At 41.9% G+C, this 14,155-nt stretch overlaps 2 protein-coding genes across 6 annotated transcripts in view; one reads left to right on the forward strand and one right to left on the reverse strand.

The window, feature by feature from the left end:
* The window catches only part of slf1 (SMC5-SMC6 complex localization factor 1), a 38,064-nt gene extending 36,894 nt beyond the window's left edge, over positions 1-1,170 (forward strand). Inside the window, 1 exon segment of the mRNA XM_046842137.1 lies at positions 446-1,170. Within this exon segment, the coding sequence (XP_046698093.1) occupies positions 446-942 (497 nt within the window). The 3' untranslated portion in view covers positions 943-1,170.
* Positions 1,171-4,486: 3,316 nt separating this feature from the next.
* The window catches only part of mctp1a (multiple C2 domains, transmembrane 1a), a 144,201-nt gene continuing 134,532 nt past the window's right edge, over positions 4,487-14,155 (reverse strand). For 4 of the 5 annotated variants that reach the window (XM_046841678.1, XM_046841679.1, XM_046841677.1 and 1 more), the window contains 3 exons: positions 13,847-13,956; positions 13,281-13,378; positions 4,487-6,702 (listed from right to left, as the gene is read on the reverse strand). In XM_046841678.1, coding sequence (XP_046697634.1) covers positions 6,631-6,702; positions 13,281-13,378; positions 13,847-13,956 — 280 coding nt within the window. In that variant the 3' untranslated portion in view covers positions 4,487-6,630. The remainder of the gene's footprint in view (positions 6,703-13,280; positions 13,379-13,846; positions 13,957-14,155) is intronic. The other variant, XM_046841680.1, reaches the window with a different exon arrangement.

Below are 14,155 nucleotides of genomic sequence, written 5' to 3' on the forward strand. Positions count from 1 at the left end.
TTTTATTGTGTGGAGAAATGGGTAAAGATGTTTAATGTTAACACTAGGAAATAATAGCAAGCAATTTATAAACTTGGTCATTTATATACATTTGGTCTGTTGTGTGGTCAAAAAAATCAGTATATAAGTAGTTCTGGATTTTACTTGGTATTTGGTAAGTCTTTTAACTCAGAAATGTCTGATTTGTCCAGAAAAAAAAAAAAACACTTCTTGCCAAATAGCTTTGGTCATATGAGTGTCCTTTTGCTTTAGGTGTAGCCAATAAAATGGCTGTAAGGACCAGGCAAATCAAGCAGAAAATTGGCAGAATTGGAAGAACATTGTCTCTTAAAATGTCTGTTATGAAGGTTAAAATGGAAAATAAAATATTTTCATCTGCTCTTTCAAAGTGGTACTGCAGATGAGTAATTTCCATGGGGCCCTAACCTTTTTATTTGTTATGTAGGTTCTGTGCTGTTGCAAGTGTATGATGATTGTGGAAAGACACCTTTGGACCTGGTCTCCTGTGCGGCGATGCGTGACGAGCTCATAAGATGTGCTAAAGAAGGAGACGCAACTCTGGCAATCCAGAGATCTGAGGTGAGAGACATGGCATTTGTGGAGACCTGCTCGTGTCTCCTCAGCAGCCTCCTTCTCACCTATTTAGCAGAGCAGTACATCCCTTCATATGAAACTGCAGAGTCAGTGCTGGAGCTCAGTCCCTCTACAGCACAGACACTGCTCCGCCTGAACTCAGAGACACTAAGCACACACTTGGGAAACTCCAAAATAGGGGCTCTGGCCCATGACCTGAGGACTCTGATGAGTATGGAACAGTATGTGCTGCAGCTGAGTCCTGCACTGACACACTGCCAGGGGATACACACCAGTCTGCTCATCCAGCTGCTGAAGGACCTGCAGGCTGAAGGCACGACTCTGCTCAATGGCCAGACTAGACAGTGACTAGAATCTAGTTATTATTATTACTATTATTATTACATTTCATACATAATCTGTTTAAGATAATTTATAGTTTTTCACTTTGACCTTGAATGTTTTATAACATTTTTTTATTGAAGAAAAAAAAAACTTTTTGCACTTTTGCTATATGGGAAATGTGATGCTGTTAATCAAAGTTAAAAAGTTAATTTTTATAAAGTGTAAAAATCTAAAAATAAATGTTGAGATTTCACTCTATCGTGTGTCCAGCTGCTTTTTCTCAGTGAAATTACCTTTAATAAATGGGGATTAGAAATAAAAAAAGAAACCTTATTCAAGATTTCCAGAATTCCAAATAACATACATCAATTAAAAACTACAATAATGCATATTCAAATACAAATAATGTATTTACCGATTCACCAAGTCTCCAATCAGCACCAAAATCCGAACATAGCAAAAGTTCTGTTCGGTGTCCTGATGATTTACGGAATTTAGAACACCATAATTACTTTAAAACATTTACAAGAATATTTTGTTTTCATGCTCTATATTGAATATGGTTTTACTAATAAACATACATTTACATGAAGCATCAATATTTGTCCATGCCCATGATGATTAGTATAAATAACTTGAAAAGTATTAATTTAAGGTACATTTAGAACAGATACAAATGTGCAATTAAGTTGCGATTAATCTCGAGTTAACTCGTGACCATCGTGCGATCAATCACGATTATTATAATCAATTGACAGCCCTAATTTTTTTATATATATAGAAAACAATTTTTTATTGATATACAAGCTCTTTATAAAGCTAATTACTGTTAAGTCACTGTTTGAACTACACTTGCATAACTAGCTTTCTATTTAACCCTCCAGTCATATGCCTGGTTGACCTGCGTCATAAAGTCATTGATCGAATTGCTTTAGGAAATTCCGAGATGGCTGCCACACACACTGCTGAGGTAAAAGAGTTCTGAAAAAGTCTATAACAATGCCCAGTTAGCAGCAAAGCCGACTTCTTTTAGTAGTTATGCCTCTAGGTGATGCCCTGTGGCATATCACAGTAAAAGTGGGCATCTAGCTCACTTGAAGGCCATGGTGGTGATGTCTATTACCTAGTGGGCCAGATAAAGGAAGCCTATTTTGTCTTTTGTCTTTCTTTATACCAACCTATCTTAGATATCGATCAGTTACCCATAAAGGGGTAAACTTCTACAGAGCGAATGTTCTCCCTCTTGTCTCCCAGCTGTAAAATAGCTGATGTAATGCCAGTGCATCACACTAGAATGTCGGTACACACCTGGACCCAGTGTTTCATCTGGCGAGACCAGCAGCAACATGACAGACATGAACAGTGGGCATGTAGGCCACACCACCCTACACGTCACGGCAGGGAGCTTGGACATGGTTGAGCTGGCTGTCCAAATCCTTCTATAAAGCTCAATAAAATCATTGTGCTGAGGCCCAGTGAATTCAGTGATGTGTAAAGTTTAGAAAAAAAACACGAAATTACTTCTTGAAGGTATTGAGGTATGTTTTCGCTTACATGAGAACGTGTCCGGGTTTACAGACCGCCTCTAGTGATATGGAGGTGAAATAAAAAAAATTCCCTTGAGCATTGTTATATTTCTGTTATGCTTTTATAGTGGTATAAGCACTTTAAGATATGGCACCTCACATTTATGTACAAGATGGTATTAAAAAGTTTAGAAACTAGTTGTCTACACGCACAGTCACAGGGAGCCCCAACCTCCATAAGCCATTATCCTGTGATAAGCTGTGCAGCTGGTGCTATACTGACCATGTGCATTACCACGGCGGCGATTTCATCATGGACAGCAAGTTAGAACAAAGAGGAAACGTGATTCTGCGTGAAACTGGGCAATTCTGCCACAGAGATGTTTGACGTGATTCGGCAAGTTACGACGATGCTGCAATGAGTCGTTCAAGGCGTTTTGAGTGGCACATGTGCTTCGAGAGTGGAAGAACATCACTAGAAGACAAGATATCAAGAAGACCTTTAATGAGCTCAACCACCGAAAAATGTCGAAACTTCAGCAACTTGTGCATGATTCACGTTCACGTCGGAGACCATTCCACGACATTGCCATTCTCGGTGTGTCGGTCCTCACATGTGTTCTGAGCATGCGCCGTGTTGCTGCTGAGTTCGTCTCTAGGATGCTGATCCAGAAGCAGAAGAAAGACCACGTTGAGGTCTGCAAAGATCTCGGTAAGCTCATCGTGAATGACCCAATGACCCGTCCTTCATGTCCAAGATCATTACCAGTGACAAAGCTTGGGTGAACAGGTATGACCCTTAAATTAAGCAACAGCCTTCACAGTGGAAGATCCTGTCATCTCCATCAATAAAAAAAGGGCGAGGCAGGTCCGCAGCTCCACCAAGTGCATGCTCATCGATCGTCTATGTCCACTGTATTGAAAATTCCTCTCCAATTCCTCTTCACACCTTTACTTAAATCAGTTTGATGACTTTGACCTGTACAATCTCCATCTGCACATATTTCTACAGGTCTGCAGATGTGTGTAAACTTTTAGTTTGCCCCACAGCACCTCATTCTGTGTGGTAGGCTATGTGCTGTCTGATGCTTAATAGACCTCACAGAGGATTAGTCTTATCCCTTCATATGATGGTGGACAGAGATAGATCAGGCTCATCTGGGTGCCAGGTGAGTTCCAGGGTTCAGCCCCTTTCACTCCATTGATCCCATTACACCCCTTTGGGTCAAGAAAAAAGACCAGATCTCTATGAAGAATAGCCCTTTTTTTTCTGGAGGCTGGCCTTCATTGTATGTTCCAGAGGTGACGAGAGATAGGTACGACGGGACGGAACAAGGCAGGATTAGAGCTAAACCCGAGACGTGCAAAGACAGTCTGCACCTGACAGCGCAAGAGCGATGGTAGGTCTCATTAATAACAAACCGGAGTGTTCTTGCCCCTCTTTTCCTGTGTAGCGGTAATTATTAGCGTCTGGCTGTGCAGTTATTTGTAGCGAGGTGCAGTGTGCGATGTTCTGTGCTCATATTGAATAACAGCAGGGATCAGACAGCGGAGGAACGGCCAGACTAATAAATGAATAGGGTAGGGGAGCATGGTGGCTCAGAGCACAGGGGAGGCCCCTCTGGCCCCTTCCCATGAAACGAGTAGCCCCTCGATCACTCGGTGAGTGGGTGATGTGTACATGTTCGCATCAAAGCCGGGGTTTCTTTGGTAGGAAGCAGAGGCCCAGCTGGAGTCGGGCGCACACACTGCAGCGCCGGCAGGACGATTAATGGAGGCTGAAGGAATCAGAGATGACCGATTAGACACACATTTTTGCATCGGGAAAAACGCCTTGCACACACCTGTATTTTATTCCACAGCAGACCCACCACAAAGACTCCGAGAATAGCACTACACCTTGTACCCCACGTGATCTGTCGAGCTCAGAACCTGGAATTCTCTCAGACATTGTTCCCTTTTAATGCAATATTGAGTCATAAATCAAAAAGAATGAGGACCAATACAAAAGCAAGAGATGATAAAAATATTTAATAATCTTATATCTTTTTTTTTTTTTTTTTTAAATGAATCAACATTCATCTGAGGCATTCACTGAAATTATTTAGCAGTGCTCTCCCATTCTACCCGAACCTGCATTTATTCGCACCTCCAACCATTCAACCACCCGGAGCTTAATGATGATGGAACAGGCGCAGATAGCTGACACATTTATAGCTATACATCATAAACCTCTTACCATTTAAAAGCATATAATATATTTATATATATATATTTACATGAATTAAAAACCAAATCCTAAACAGATTTTAAAAATATCAGTGCAAATAAAAAGTCCTGTAACCATTTTTCCCTTTGTGACATTCTACATTGATGGCCATTAAAAAGTTCCACTTTGGTTTGCTTGCGAACGTAACATATGCGTTTGTAGAAAAGAAAAATAATCCGAGGATGTGGAGATTCACGAGCCACACGATACGATCTACTGAACGATGAAAAGAAAGTTGAACAACACGTAGACATTCAGAAAAAAAAAGTGTCCCTTTCAGCAGTTTCCAAAATTTTCCTTAAGAATAGTCCTTTTTTTTTATTTAATGGAGATCACTTCGGTGCCATCAGTGTCTTGGTCAATGGGGAGTGTGTTGTCTTTGTAAGGATATGCTTTCAAACAAATCAATGAGCTTTCCATATGACAGATGTGCTTATAGAAAAGCAGCTATAAGGGAGTGTTTTTACTTTTTCTTTTCTTTTTTTTTTTCTTTTTTCTTTTTAAACTCCTTATGGAAGGACCAAAGCTGAATAGAAGCCTCCTCTGATGGTGCTGTGATCTTTCAACACTTGCTCAGCAGCGATCCCTCAGGAGGATCCCTACAGGCCGAGCCATGACCTCTCTCTCAACCCAGTGGATGAAGGAGACGAAAAAGTATGGCGTGCCAAATTCAGAAAGAGGTTCAGAAAAAAAAAAGGGCATGCTACGCCCTCTTGGTCCTCTTCCCTCCACAGCAACGGTGGTAAACTCCTGCCCTGCGCCGCACCCCTGCCAAGTCCCTCAAGCTACTTGTCACACACTATTGACATTTTCAAGAAAGCTATTCCCTACAATGAAGACACCCACAAAGCCGCCCTCTCAGTTTGGCTGCCTGTCATCGTTTTTTTTTTTTTTTTTTTTTTTGGAAACTGAATCTACAGTTAACCGTGGAAAAGAGATGCCTTTGTAACTTGATTAGCATGCCGCACACCCGCTACACACCCTCCATTCCGCCCACCCACAGTGACATCCATATTAGCAGGGTGGCACCTCGTGGAGACCTGGACACACTGCAGCACGGATCGAAAGAAGCAGGAGAAAGATTTCGTGTGGGCTAGTGTTTAGCAACCGAAATGGAATTTGTCACCAAAACTAATATGGCTCCTGTAAACATGCCAGTCTTTTATTATAATTCTTTTTACCGCAAATACACCAAGCATGCATCATTCATACCCTTAAAATAACCTGATTACCTAAAACAAATATCCCAGATGAATAAATACTGGCTCTTGAGCCAGGCAGTTTTTTTTTTTCTTCCTGCCCCAAACACTTTAGTTGCAGCTATAAATCGAACTGTAAAGAGGCTTAGCTGACAACTCTAATAACTGCTCTGGAGGACGTCGGGTTACAGCGCGCAACCTTACCACGTTGTGGAAATTACAGGGTGCGAACTGCAACCTAACCATCATATTTTCCTTCCGAGACGTGATGTGCCGCTGTGGCTGGCGGTATTATCAGCTGATCCTGCTATTTGTGGTTGAAGCCATTCGCTGTCTCTGGTCTCCCTCTGCTGCGCTGGAAGGACACCTTGGCTTTTAGAGCCATCTGCCTGATGCCAGCCAGTGACAAATAGCTCCTGCCGTACGACTCTAAAAGGGGTCAAGAGTTTTTCACACTCTCCTCTTCACTAAAAGTAAACAAGTATGGCGCAAACCCTCATGGTAATAATTAAAAGTGCTCCTCTAGTTTCACATTCACCATTTGTGCTCCTCTGTCAAGAAACAGAGGATATAAGAGAGAGAGAGAGAGAGAGAGAGAGAGAGAGAGAGAGAGAGAGAGAGAAATAAAAATAGAAATTAGGGGAAGAACACCTAGCCGGTCCAAATCAGTGCCGGTCCTTGGCATGCTAAGTCCGAGTCCATGGGAGAAGGAAAAGAGCTATCCTGGGTTATTTTTCTTTCTCTTATTTGGGCTGTGACTTGGATCCAGTTTCAGCTCTCGGTACTGCACCTGTTAAAACACACACACACACACACACACACACACAGAATCAGGTGGGCAGTGTTAAGAATGCATTGATAGTGTTTCCATGTGAGTGAGAATCATCTAAAAAGCAAACACCACTAGCTCAGGGTGAAGGGAACCCGTATCTAGGAGCTCCTTCACAAAAAAAAAAAAAGTTCCTGTGCAAAACATTATTATGCCATGCCTTTTCATTTTTGCACATTTTTTAATTATAATATTTGAAAGTGTTTTATATTGGAATTACACAACCAAAAACACAACCAGCACAGTCTCAGAAAGATGGAGTAAATCAGAGTTCCTATACAAGGTCTGAATCAAAAAGGTCAGAGAAAGAGTGAAGATTTCCTCGCCAGCTTACGTTTACCGTGTCGGAAATTTCATTTTAATCTCTTCTTTTTTTTGCCGCAGGGCTGGCGTCATTGAAGCGGCCTTAATCCGCATATTGTGCAACCTTTTTCGCTCAAATCCCCTCTAATCAATGGACACATGGAAAGATAGTTTACTTCATTACTCACAGATCCTCTGCCAACAGAGGAGGAAAACGAAAGGTCTGTCACTTGGTGAGAAACCAGAATAGTTTCAGGGGCTGGGGAACATTTGAATTAACCTGGCTAGAGCAGGAGGCTAGGGACTGACAACTGTGGTTGGACCTCTTCCATCAGCCAGAAGTGCCTGGGTTGTATCCTCTAAAGCATGAGGAAGAAATTGATCAAAGGGCAGCATTCTCACCCACATGCGTTTACACCTAGGGTACATTTGCACAACCAGTTTAGCTAATTATATGTTTCTGGGAGAAGGAAGAAAACTAGAGAACCTGGAGGAAACCAAAAGGCACACTAGGAGAATCTACTACCCTCTAGGCCAAATCATCCTTGGAACAATACAATAGAATGTACAAGGTGCCACTACTCGAATGTGTCCTATTGGTCTTCTTTTCGAAGGGTGTCAAGCACCTTCTGCGAGTCACACTGGATCTATGCATTGGTGTCAAAATGGTGATTTTGTTTTAGCTGGATCTTCATCTTAGTGAAGAAGGTGAAGTTTGCAGGAGCCAAACCTGGTGAGTAGGGTGGGTGCAGGAGTGAGATCATGTGGATTGATCTCCGACAATTATCATGCACAAGTTGCTGAATAGTTTAGACGTTTTTATGGGTTAAGCTCGATGAAGGTTTTCCTCATCTTTCAATGATGTTATTATGCTCTTAAAGGGAACGTGCCACTCAGAACACCTCAAACGACTCGTTGCAGCATCGTCATATGTCAAACGTATATCATGTCAAAGTGCATTTTTACTTAGTTTTATGCTGAATTTTACATTTGCTCTTTGTACTAACTTGCTGTCCATAATGAAAACGCAGACGTGGCAAAGCATGTGGTCAGAATAGCACCAGTTAGCATCATTAGTCTACAACATTTTTGATACCACCTCATAGTATGTTGAATTTAAGTTTGACTAAATAATCCATTTCAATAAATGTAAAATGTTAATCCATCAAAATGAATATAAAATGTTCCACATGAATGTATTAACTGGCTAAAATATTTAATCATCCTTTTTTAACAAAATGCATTTCATTCTTGTGCCAGTGCAGCCAAAGTCCACATACTTGCATCTAATAAACACAACTAAAAGCAAGATTAGAAAAATTGGTGGATTTTGTTATTAATGGGTGACTTGCCAAACTAGGAATATGAAGAAGGAAACCTGGACACTTCAAAAAAAACAAACACTGCAAACCATGCTCAGTGGTGTTGAAAGAAGACAGGCGTCAGTGTGTTTTAACCATAGATGAACAGGCTCTAGGTTTCATGTCTGGGCAGTCATGCAAAAGGATCAGCCACAAAGCATCTGACGTCATTCCTGGTGTCTCCTAGAGAAACATACATTCTATCGAAGGGTGACTCAATACAATCATGAATCACCAGAGCAAGGAGACAACAGTCTACTGTATCCGAAGACACTCTCGCTTAAGATGGAGAACTCATCTATTGTTATTCATCCATCTTTCAGAATGCGATTAAAACTAAATGAACAAACCTTCACACACATCATCACAAGCTGACATCTGAGGAGGCTTTAATGATGCATACAACTGAAGGTATTTGTATGAACATTTTTCCCAGGAATATTATTGAAGCACTCTTAATGACCTCATTGTTTAAAAATACCTGGGCTTTAACATCTGACCCAGTTTTAAACGGAACATAGAGATCATGATGCCTAAAACAGGGCAGGGACATGGCAAGGAGTTTCCAAAAGAGCTGAAAGCAAAGCATACGGTATCCCGTTTTGATCTCGCTAACTCGATCTGCAGCTGACTTTTGGAAACCTTCCTGAACTAAGTAAAGAAAAGTTTGCATGTCTAGGTGACAGGATACAGATCAATGTTCGTGAACCTAATGGAAGAAAAGAAGTGGGTGATGAAAACAACAATAAAAGTGCTATCAAAACGAGTCCCTCAGAAAAAGCGACTGCCACCCGAGATGCTCGGCACGTTACAGGTTCCATTACGGTTAACGGCTGACAGCTCTGCCATCTTAATTGGAGCAACACGCGTTCACCCTTTTAATGATGGAGTGCTGTCCCACCGAATAGAACCTTCTCTCTGAGAGAAGAGCGTAGACGAGACGAATCGGCTGGGAGGAAAAGACGTTTCTGTAAGGAAGAGGAGTCAAATCAGCGTGGTGAGACGGCAATTTGGAGAAAGTGGCTGGCACAAAGCAAAACATCCATGGGAGAAGACCTTGAGCCGCTCAAAGGCTGCTCCACCCTCACTCCTCTTCCCCATGCTGACAGCAGCAGGCTTTGAAGTGTGTGTGTACAGAGGTGGCGCCATGTTCGTGAGTGCTTCGTTTAACGGGATCTCAGGCACCGTCCCAGGACACGACGATACTGAACGCGCTGTCGCCCTGCTGCTGAGCAGGGATAGGGATTTGAAGCCACAGAGGCGGCAGGCAAATATAAATAAGTAAATGAAAGGAGAACATTTTAATGATACTATGCTATGCTCTTTATACAGGAAGATAGAGGAGAAAAAATCTTCCCTGCTTCATCTCCAGTGACACCTAACCTAGCATTAGGGCTATTAAACACTCTCCTAAAAAAATACAAATAAAAAAGGCACAGACGCCCATAGATGAGAGAGATCTGCTCGCATGTGTATTGTCAAGAGAAAGCGACACGTGCAAGCACGGAGAAAACTTTTGTTTTCTGTAGTTTGGCGAAGCGCGCTAATTGCTAGGTACTTGTACTGCTGATATACACAGATAAGAGCGCCAAGACTGAAACCATGGAACATGAGACCTCCAAAATAGTCTGCTACTGAATCCATCTTTTTTTTTCTCTCTCTCTCTCTCACTACAGAAGCAGATATGCCTTATTCAGGTGATGAATTGGCTTCGCCGTGTACGTCTTTTCATTTGCATACACCGTAATGGCATTCTCGTGTGCTAATTGCTAGCGTCCCACTTTACATTCTATGTCTTCACTGGCTAATGGTATCATAAAACATTCTAGCGATAGGACACGTCTCTAATACTAGGTTGTACATACTTAAGTCAGCAACAAGAGCTGGCCTCGTTTAAGGGACATAAAAGATTCCCTTGGATCAGAGAGCTGGCTTACTCAGGTATGAAATCAAACCCGTTCAACTGAGGGCAATGTGTATAAGGCAAAGCTTGTCTCTAGGCATATTGAATCAGAAGAAAACGCAAAAGATAAAGAAATAGGTGTACTTAACAGGTAGCGACCACACAGCAGGTAGCACATATAGGATTCCAGCAGAGGGGGGGAAAAGACCCTGCAGCTCAGTATAGACTGGTTTTACATCAAGGCTGAAATACTTTTATATCCCTGGAGCTCTTGTGAAAGTCCACTTGAAGCATGCTTGCTCACTATAGCTGCTCAAGCTATATAGTTTGAACCTTTTTTCTTCAGGGGGGGGAAATGCACACACATCAAGCACAAAAAAACACTACCTTCTGATGGAGTGCATTATGGTGCCCTTTATATAAAGAGTCATTAGTAGCTCGTGAGCTCGCTGTGTTCCGAGGCTCCTCCAAATGATCTGTAAAGAGCCCGGTGTCTGCAGGGCTGTCGCTGTCAGGGGACAGTGCTGGAGGTTTGGGTCACAATGGGGCCTCAAAAATGGTGCTTCATTTGTCATCTCTGCAAAACACTCGAGCCTGCTCCTGCCCGCAGGACACACCCTGATTCCGCGATGCTTAATTTAAGTCATTGATGTCCCTTAGCAGCGCAGAGTGCTGTCCCCCTTGGGCGCATGTAACCCAGAAAACAGAGGTGAGGTGAGGAGACCTGTGCAAGCGGCTCAGAGAGATGCAGAGCGGAACGTTCCTTGAATCGTACCGCTTCACATTATGTACCTTTTCAACGCAACGTGATACATGCCTTTTTTGCGTTGTTTTTTTTTTTACAGACTAGCCCAGAGTCAATGTGCAACAATCTGGCACAGATTACCCCTGTGGTTAAGTCCTCCGAAGTTTGCACTGACCCTGCCTCATTAGCCAGCTCCTTCCTTCTCCAGGCATTCCTACCTCCCGGAACCTTCTGGGCTCCAGGTGTTGCGGTAGGACGAACTGAAAGCTCATCCAGAGCACAATTTGGGCCTGGCCATAGAACAGCCATGTGGGGGTGAGAGATTATGACCCTCTAAAGATGAAAGGCAGCCTGCCACCCAGGGTCCATCAAAGGCGAGCGATCGGTCCTTGTTCATAGCCGCACGACTCCTCGGCAGTCAGGACCACGGGGCTTAGCTTTCGCTGAGGAAGCCAGATAACAAGCAGCGCCCGTGTTTACAAGCACAGGCCTTAATTGAAGTTAAACAGTGGCACCTTCCCTTACACAATATGAGTGTTTATATGAAGCAGGCCTGCATGACTCTGATCACACGCTTAATATAGAGGCAGAGCGCGAGAGGATTACTTTACTTTATTCTAATGGCTTACAATAACAAAGCATGGCGAGTTACTACACAGCAAGAAGTCAATAAATCTGTGTATGGCAGCTGGTGCAGATTTCGCTGATTTATATTAGATTTGAACGGCACAGACTCACAGATCACATAGCCCATTAAGCCTAATTCAAAATGCATTATAGAATTACATTTAATCAATTGGCATGAAGTTTAACTGGCAGAAAGCGACACAATGTAAAAGTTTAAGTGGCGTTTAACCCTCACAGTTCTGCAGTTACTCTTGTTAATATAAGTACTGCGCGGGGGTATTATTTGAAATGTATCATTAACACTGATTATTTCCATAGCAATGTCATTTTTTTAATAAATAATATTATAAAGTTCCTGAGAATGGTTTTGCAATAGATATGATATCTGATACTACCGTAAAACAATGGATCGGACATTGTAGGGAAAAAAAAGAATAAATCTGGAAACGTGAAAGTGACTTGATTGTATTTTTTTGTGTCAGGAATGGTTATTATATTTATACTTTATTGGATTTAATAGAACACGCACTATATTGACAAAAGTATTGGGACACCAGACTTTTCCAGCCATATGTGGTTCTTTCCCAAGCTGTTAACACGAAATTGAAGGCACACCATTGTATAGAATGCAGATGTCTTTGTAATCGGTAGTATGAAATTCTTCCTTCAATTGACCTAGGAGTCCCAAACCTGTTCCAGCATAATAAAGTGAACTTCATGGTTTACATGTGCTGAAGTGAAAGATCTTGAGCAGCATGCTATAGAGCTCTTTGGGATAAACTGGAACTCTGGGTGCCCCCCAGGTCTCCTCACCTTACCTCAGTACCCTACTTTATCAATGCCCTTTTGGCTGAATGAGCACAAAACTCCACAAGCACATTCCAAAATATAGTGGAACATCTTCCCAGAAAAATGGAGGATATTCTTATAGCAAATAGGGAGTAAACATGGAATAGGATGATCAAAGCGCACATACACGTTAAAGCTACATTTTTGTCTAAGCCCTGTTTTAGCTATGTATTCCGTCCATCAGAAAGAAAAAGCATAATGTCAGCATAATGTTTTTAACGTAAAGGGTATCGAATGGGTTTTGTTAACAGCTGATTTTAACGTCTGACCTACCGGTTGTTTTTGGTTCTTAATTATGTGTAGAGCATGTAGTATAAAAATAACTAGGGATTAACCTCACAGGGAATTCCTGCACCTCAAACTTTCTCCGTATCTCCAAAAGTGTGTCCTACTTCCTCTTTTCAACAAACTAAAAACTGTATTAGGGTTAGAGGATTTTGTTAGACTTCTGGATGAACTCTTTGCAACTTCGGTTCAGGAAAGGCTCACATATTTTATGTGGTACAAGCCAAATAACATGCTGTGAAGCTCCAGGAAGAAAAATACATTTTGATAGTTGACCAAAGCAAAGATAAAAGCAGGTGTTGGAAGGAAAGATGGGGGTGAAAAGTGACTGGCCACTCTATTACACCAGTAAAGTGTGTGCTGCGTAATTATCGACTAGAGAAAGTGCTTTACTCGGACCTACTCTAAGAAAGATGGATAGATAGACAGATAGTAGGGTGGTTGGAGAAATGGAAGGTGCACCTACCACTTGCACATCGGAGGGCACTCTGGAGAGGAAGTCCAGCAGCTCGTTGTTGTCGATGGTGTATGGGTCTCGCAGCTTCTTCGTGAATTTATTCACCCCTGAAAGTTGGGCAGACACGGCAGCATTACACCTCAATGAGGGGGGGACAAGTGCACTTCAGCAGTGTGTCAAAAGAGGCTGCCTGCTACTCCAGCAACACAGGATCAAAAGGCTCTCTGAAACCCCATTTTCTAAGTAAAGATCGGCTGCCATTATGCCTACAAGAGCACTGCTCTCTGGCCTTTAAGAGCTGCTGCTCAAGTCTGGAATAGTGAACAAAGGAGCACACAGACCATTAGCTATGAGGCTGTGTTTGCTCCTAGCTCGTCTCTTCAACAGCATCCCTGCTGTTTTCAATGCCAGAAGTATACAGATGATAGACACAGATCATCTGCAATTTTACCATATCTACGCTTTTGATTTATTTATTATATTTTAACACACTTTATATCGAATATTAAAATATTAACACATAATATTTTAATACACATTAACACTGACATCCTCAAGAGACTTTCATGACTTACCCCAGGCCAGGACAATGTATCTGAGAGGAATGAAGTAAACTATAATAGTGGCTACACACAGTGCCACGATGGCCAGCCAGCTCAGAAAAGGCACAGTCCAATTGAAAGTACTGGAAAAAAAAAAGACACAAGAGCTCAGTCATTTTGCGATATTTAAATTTGATGTATATGTTGCCAGATTGTGTCTCACATGTTGTGATACTCGTAGTCTTTTGTGTTGTTTAATGTTATTTGGTTTAGATTGTATTTGGCCCTAGATTGGGATGTTAACTGGATTTGATATTAGTCTAGTCAGAAAAAATCCTTCCC

The sequence above is a fragment of the Silurus meridionalis genome, chromosome 27 (assembly GCF_014805685.1).
Source record: "Silurus meridionalis isolate SWU-2019-XX chromosome 27, ASM1480568v1, whole genome shotgun sequence".
In the NCBI taxonomy this organism is placed as follows: domain Eukaryota; kingdom Metazoa; phylum Chordata; class Actinopteri; order Siluriformes; family Siluridae; genus Silurus; species Silurus meridionalis.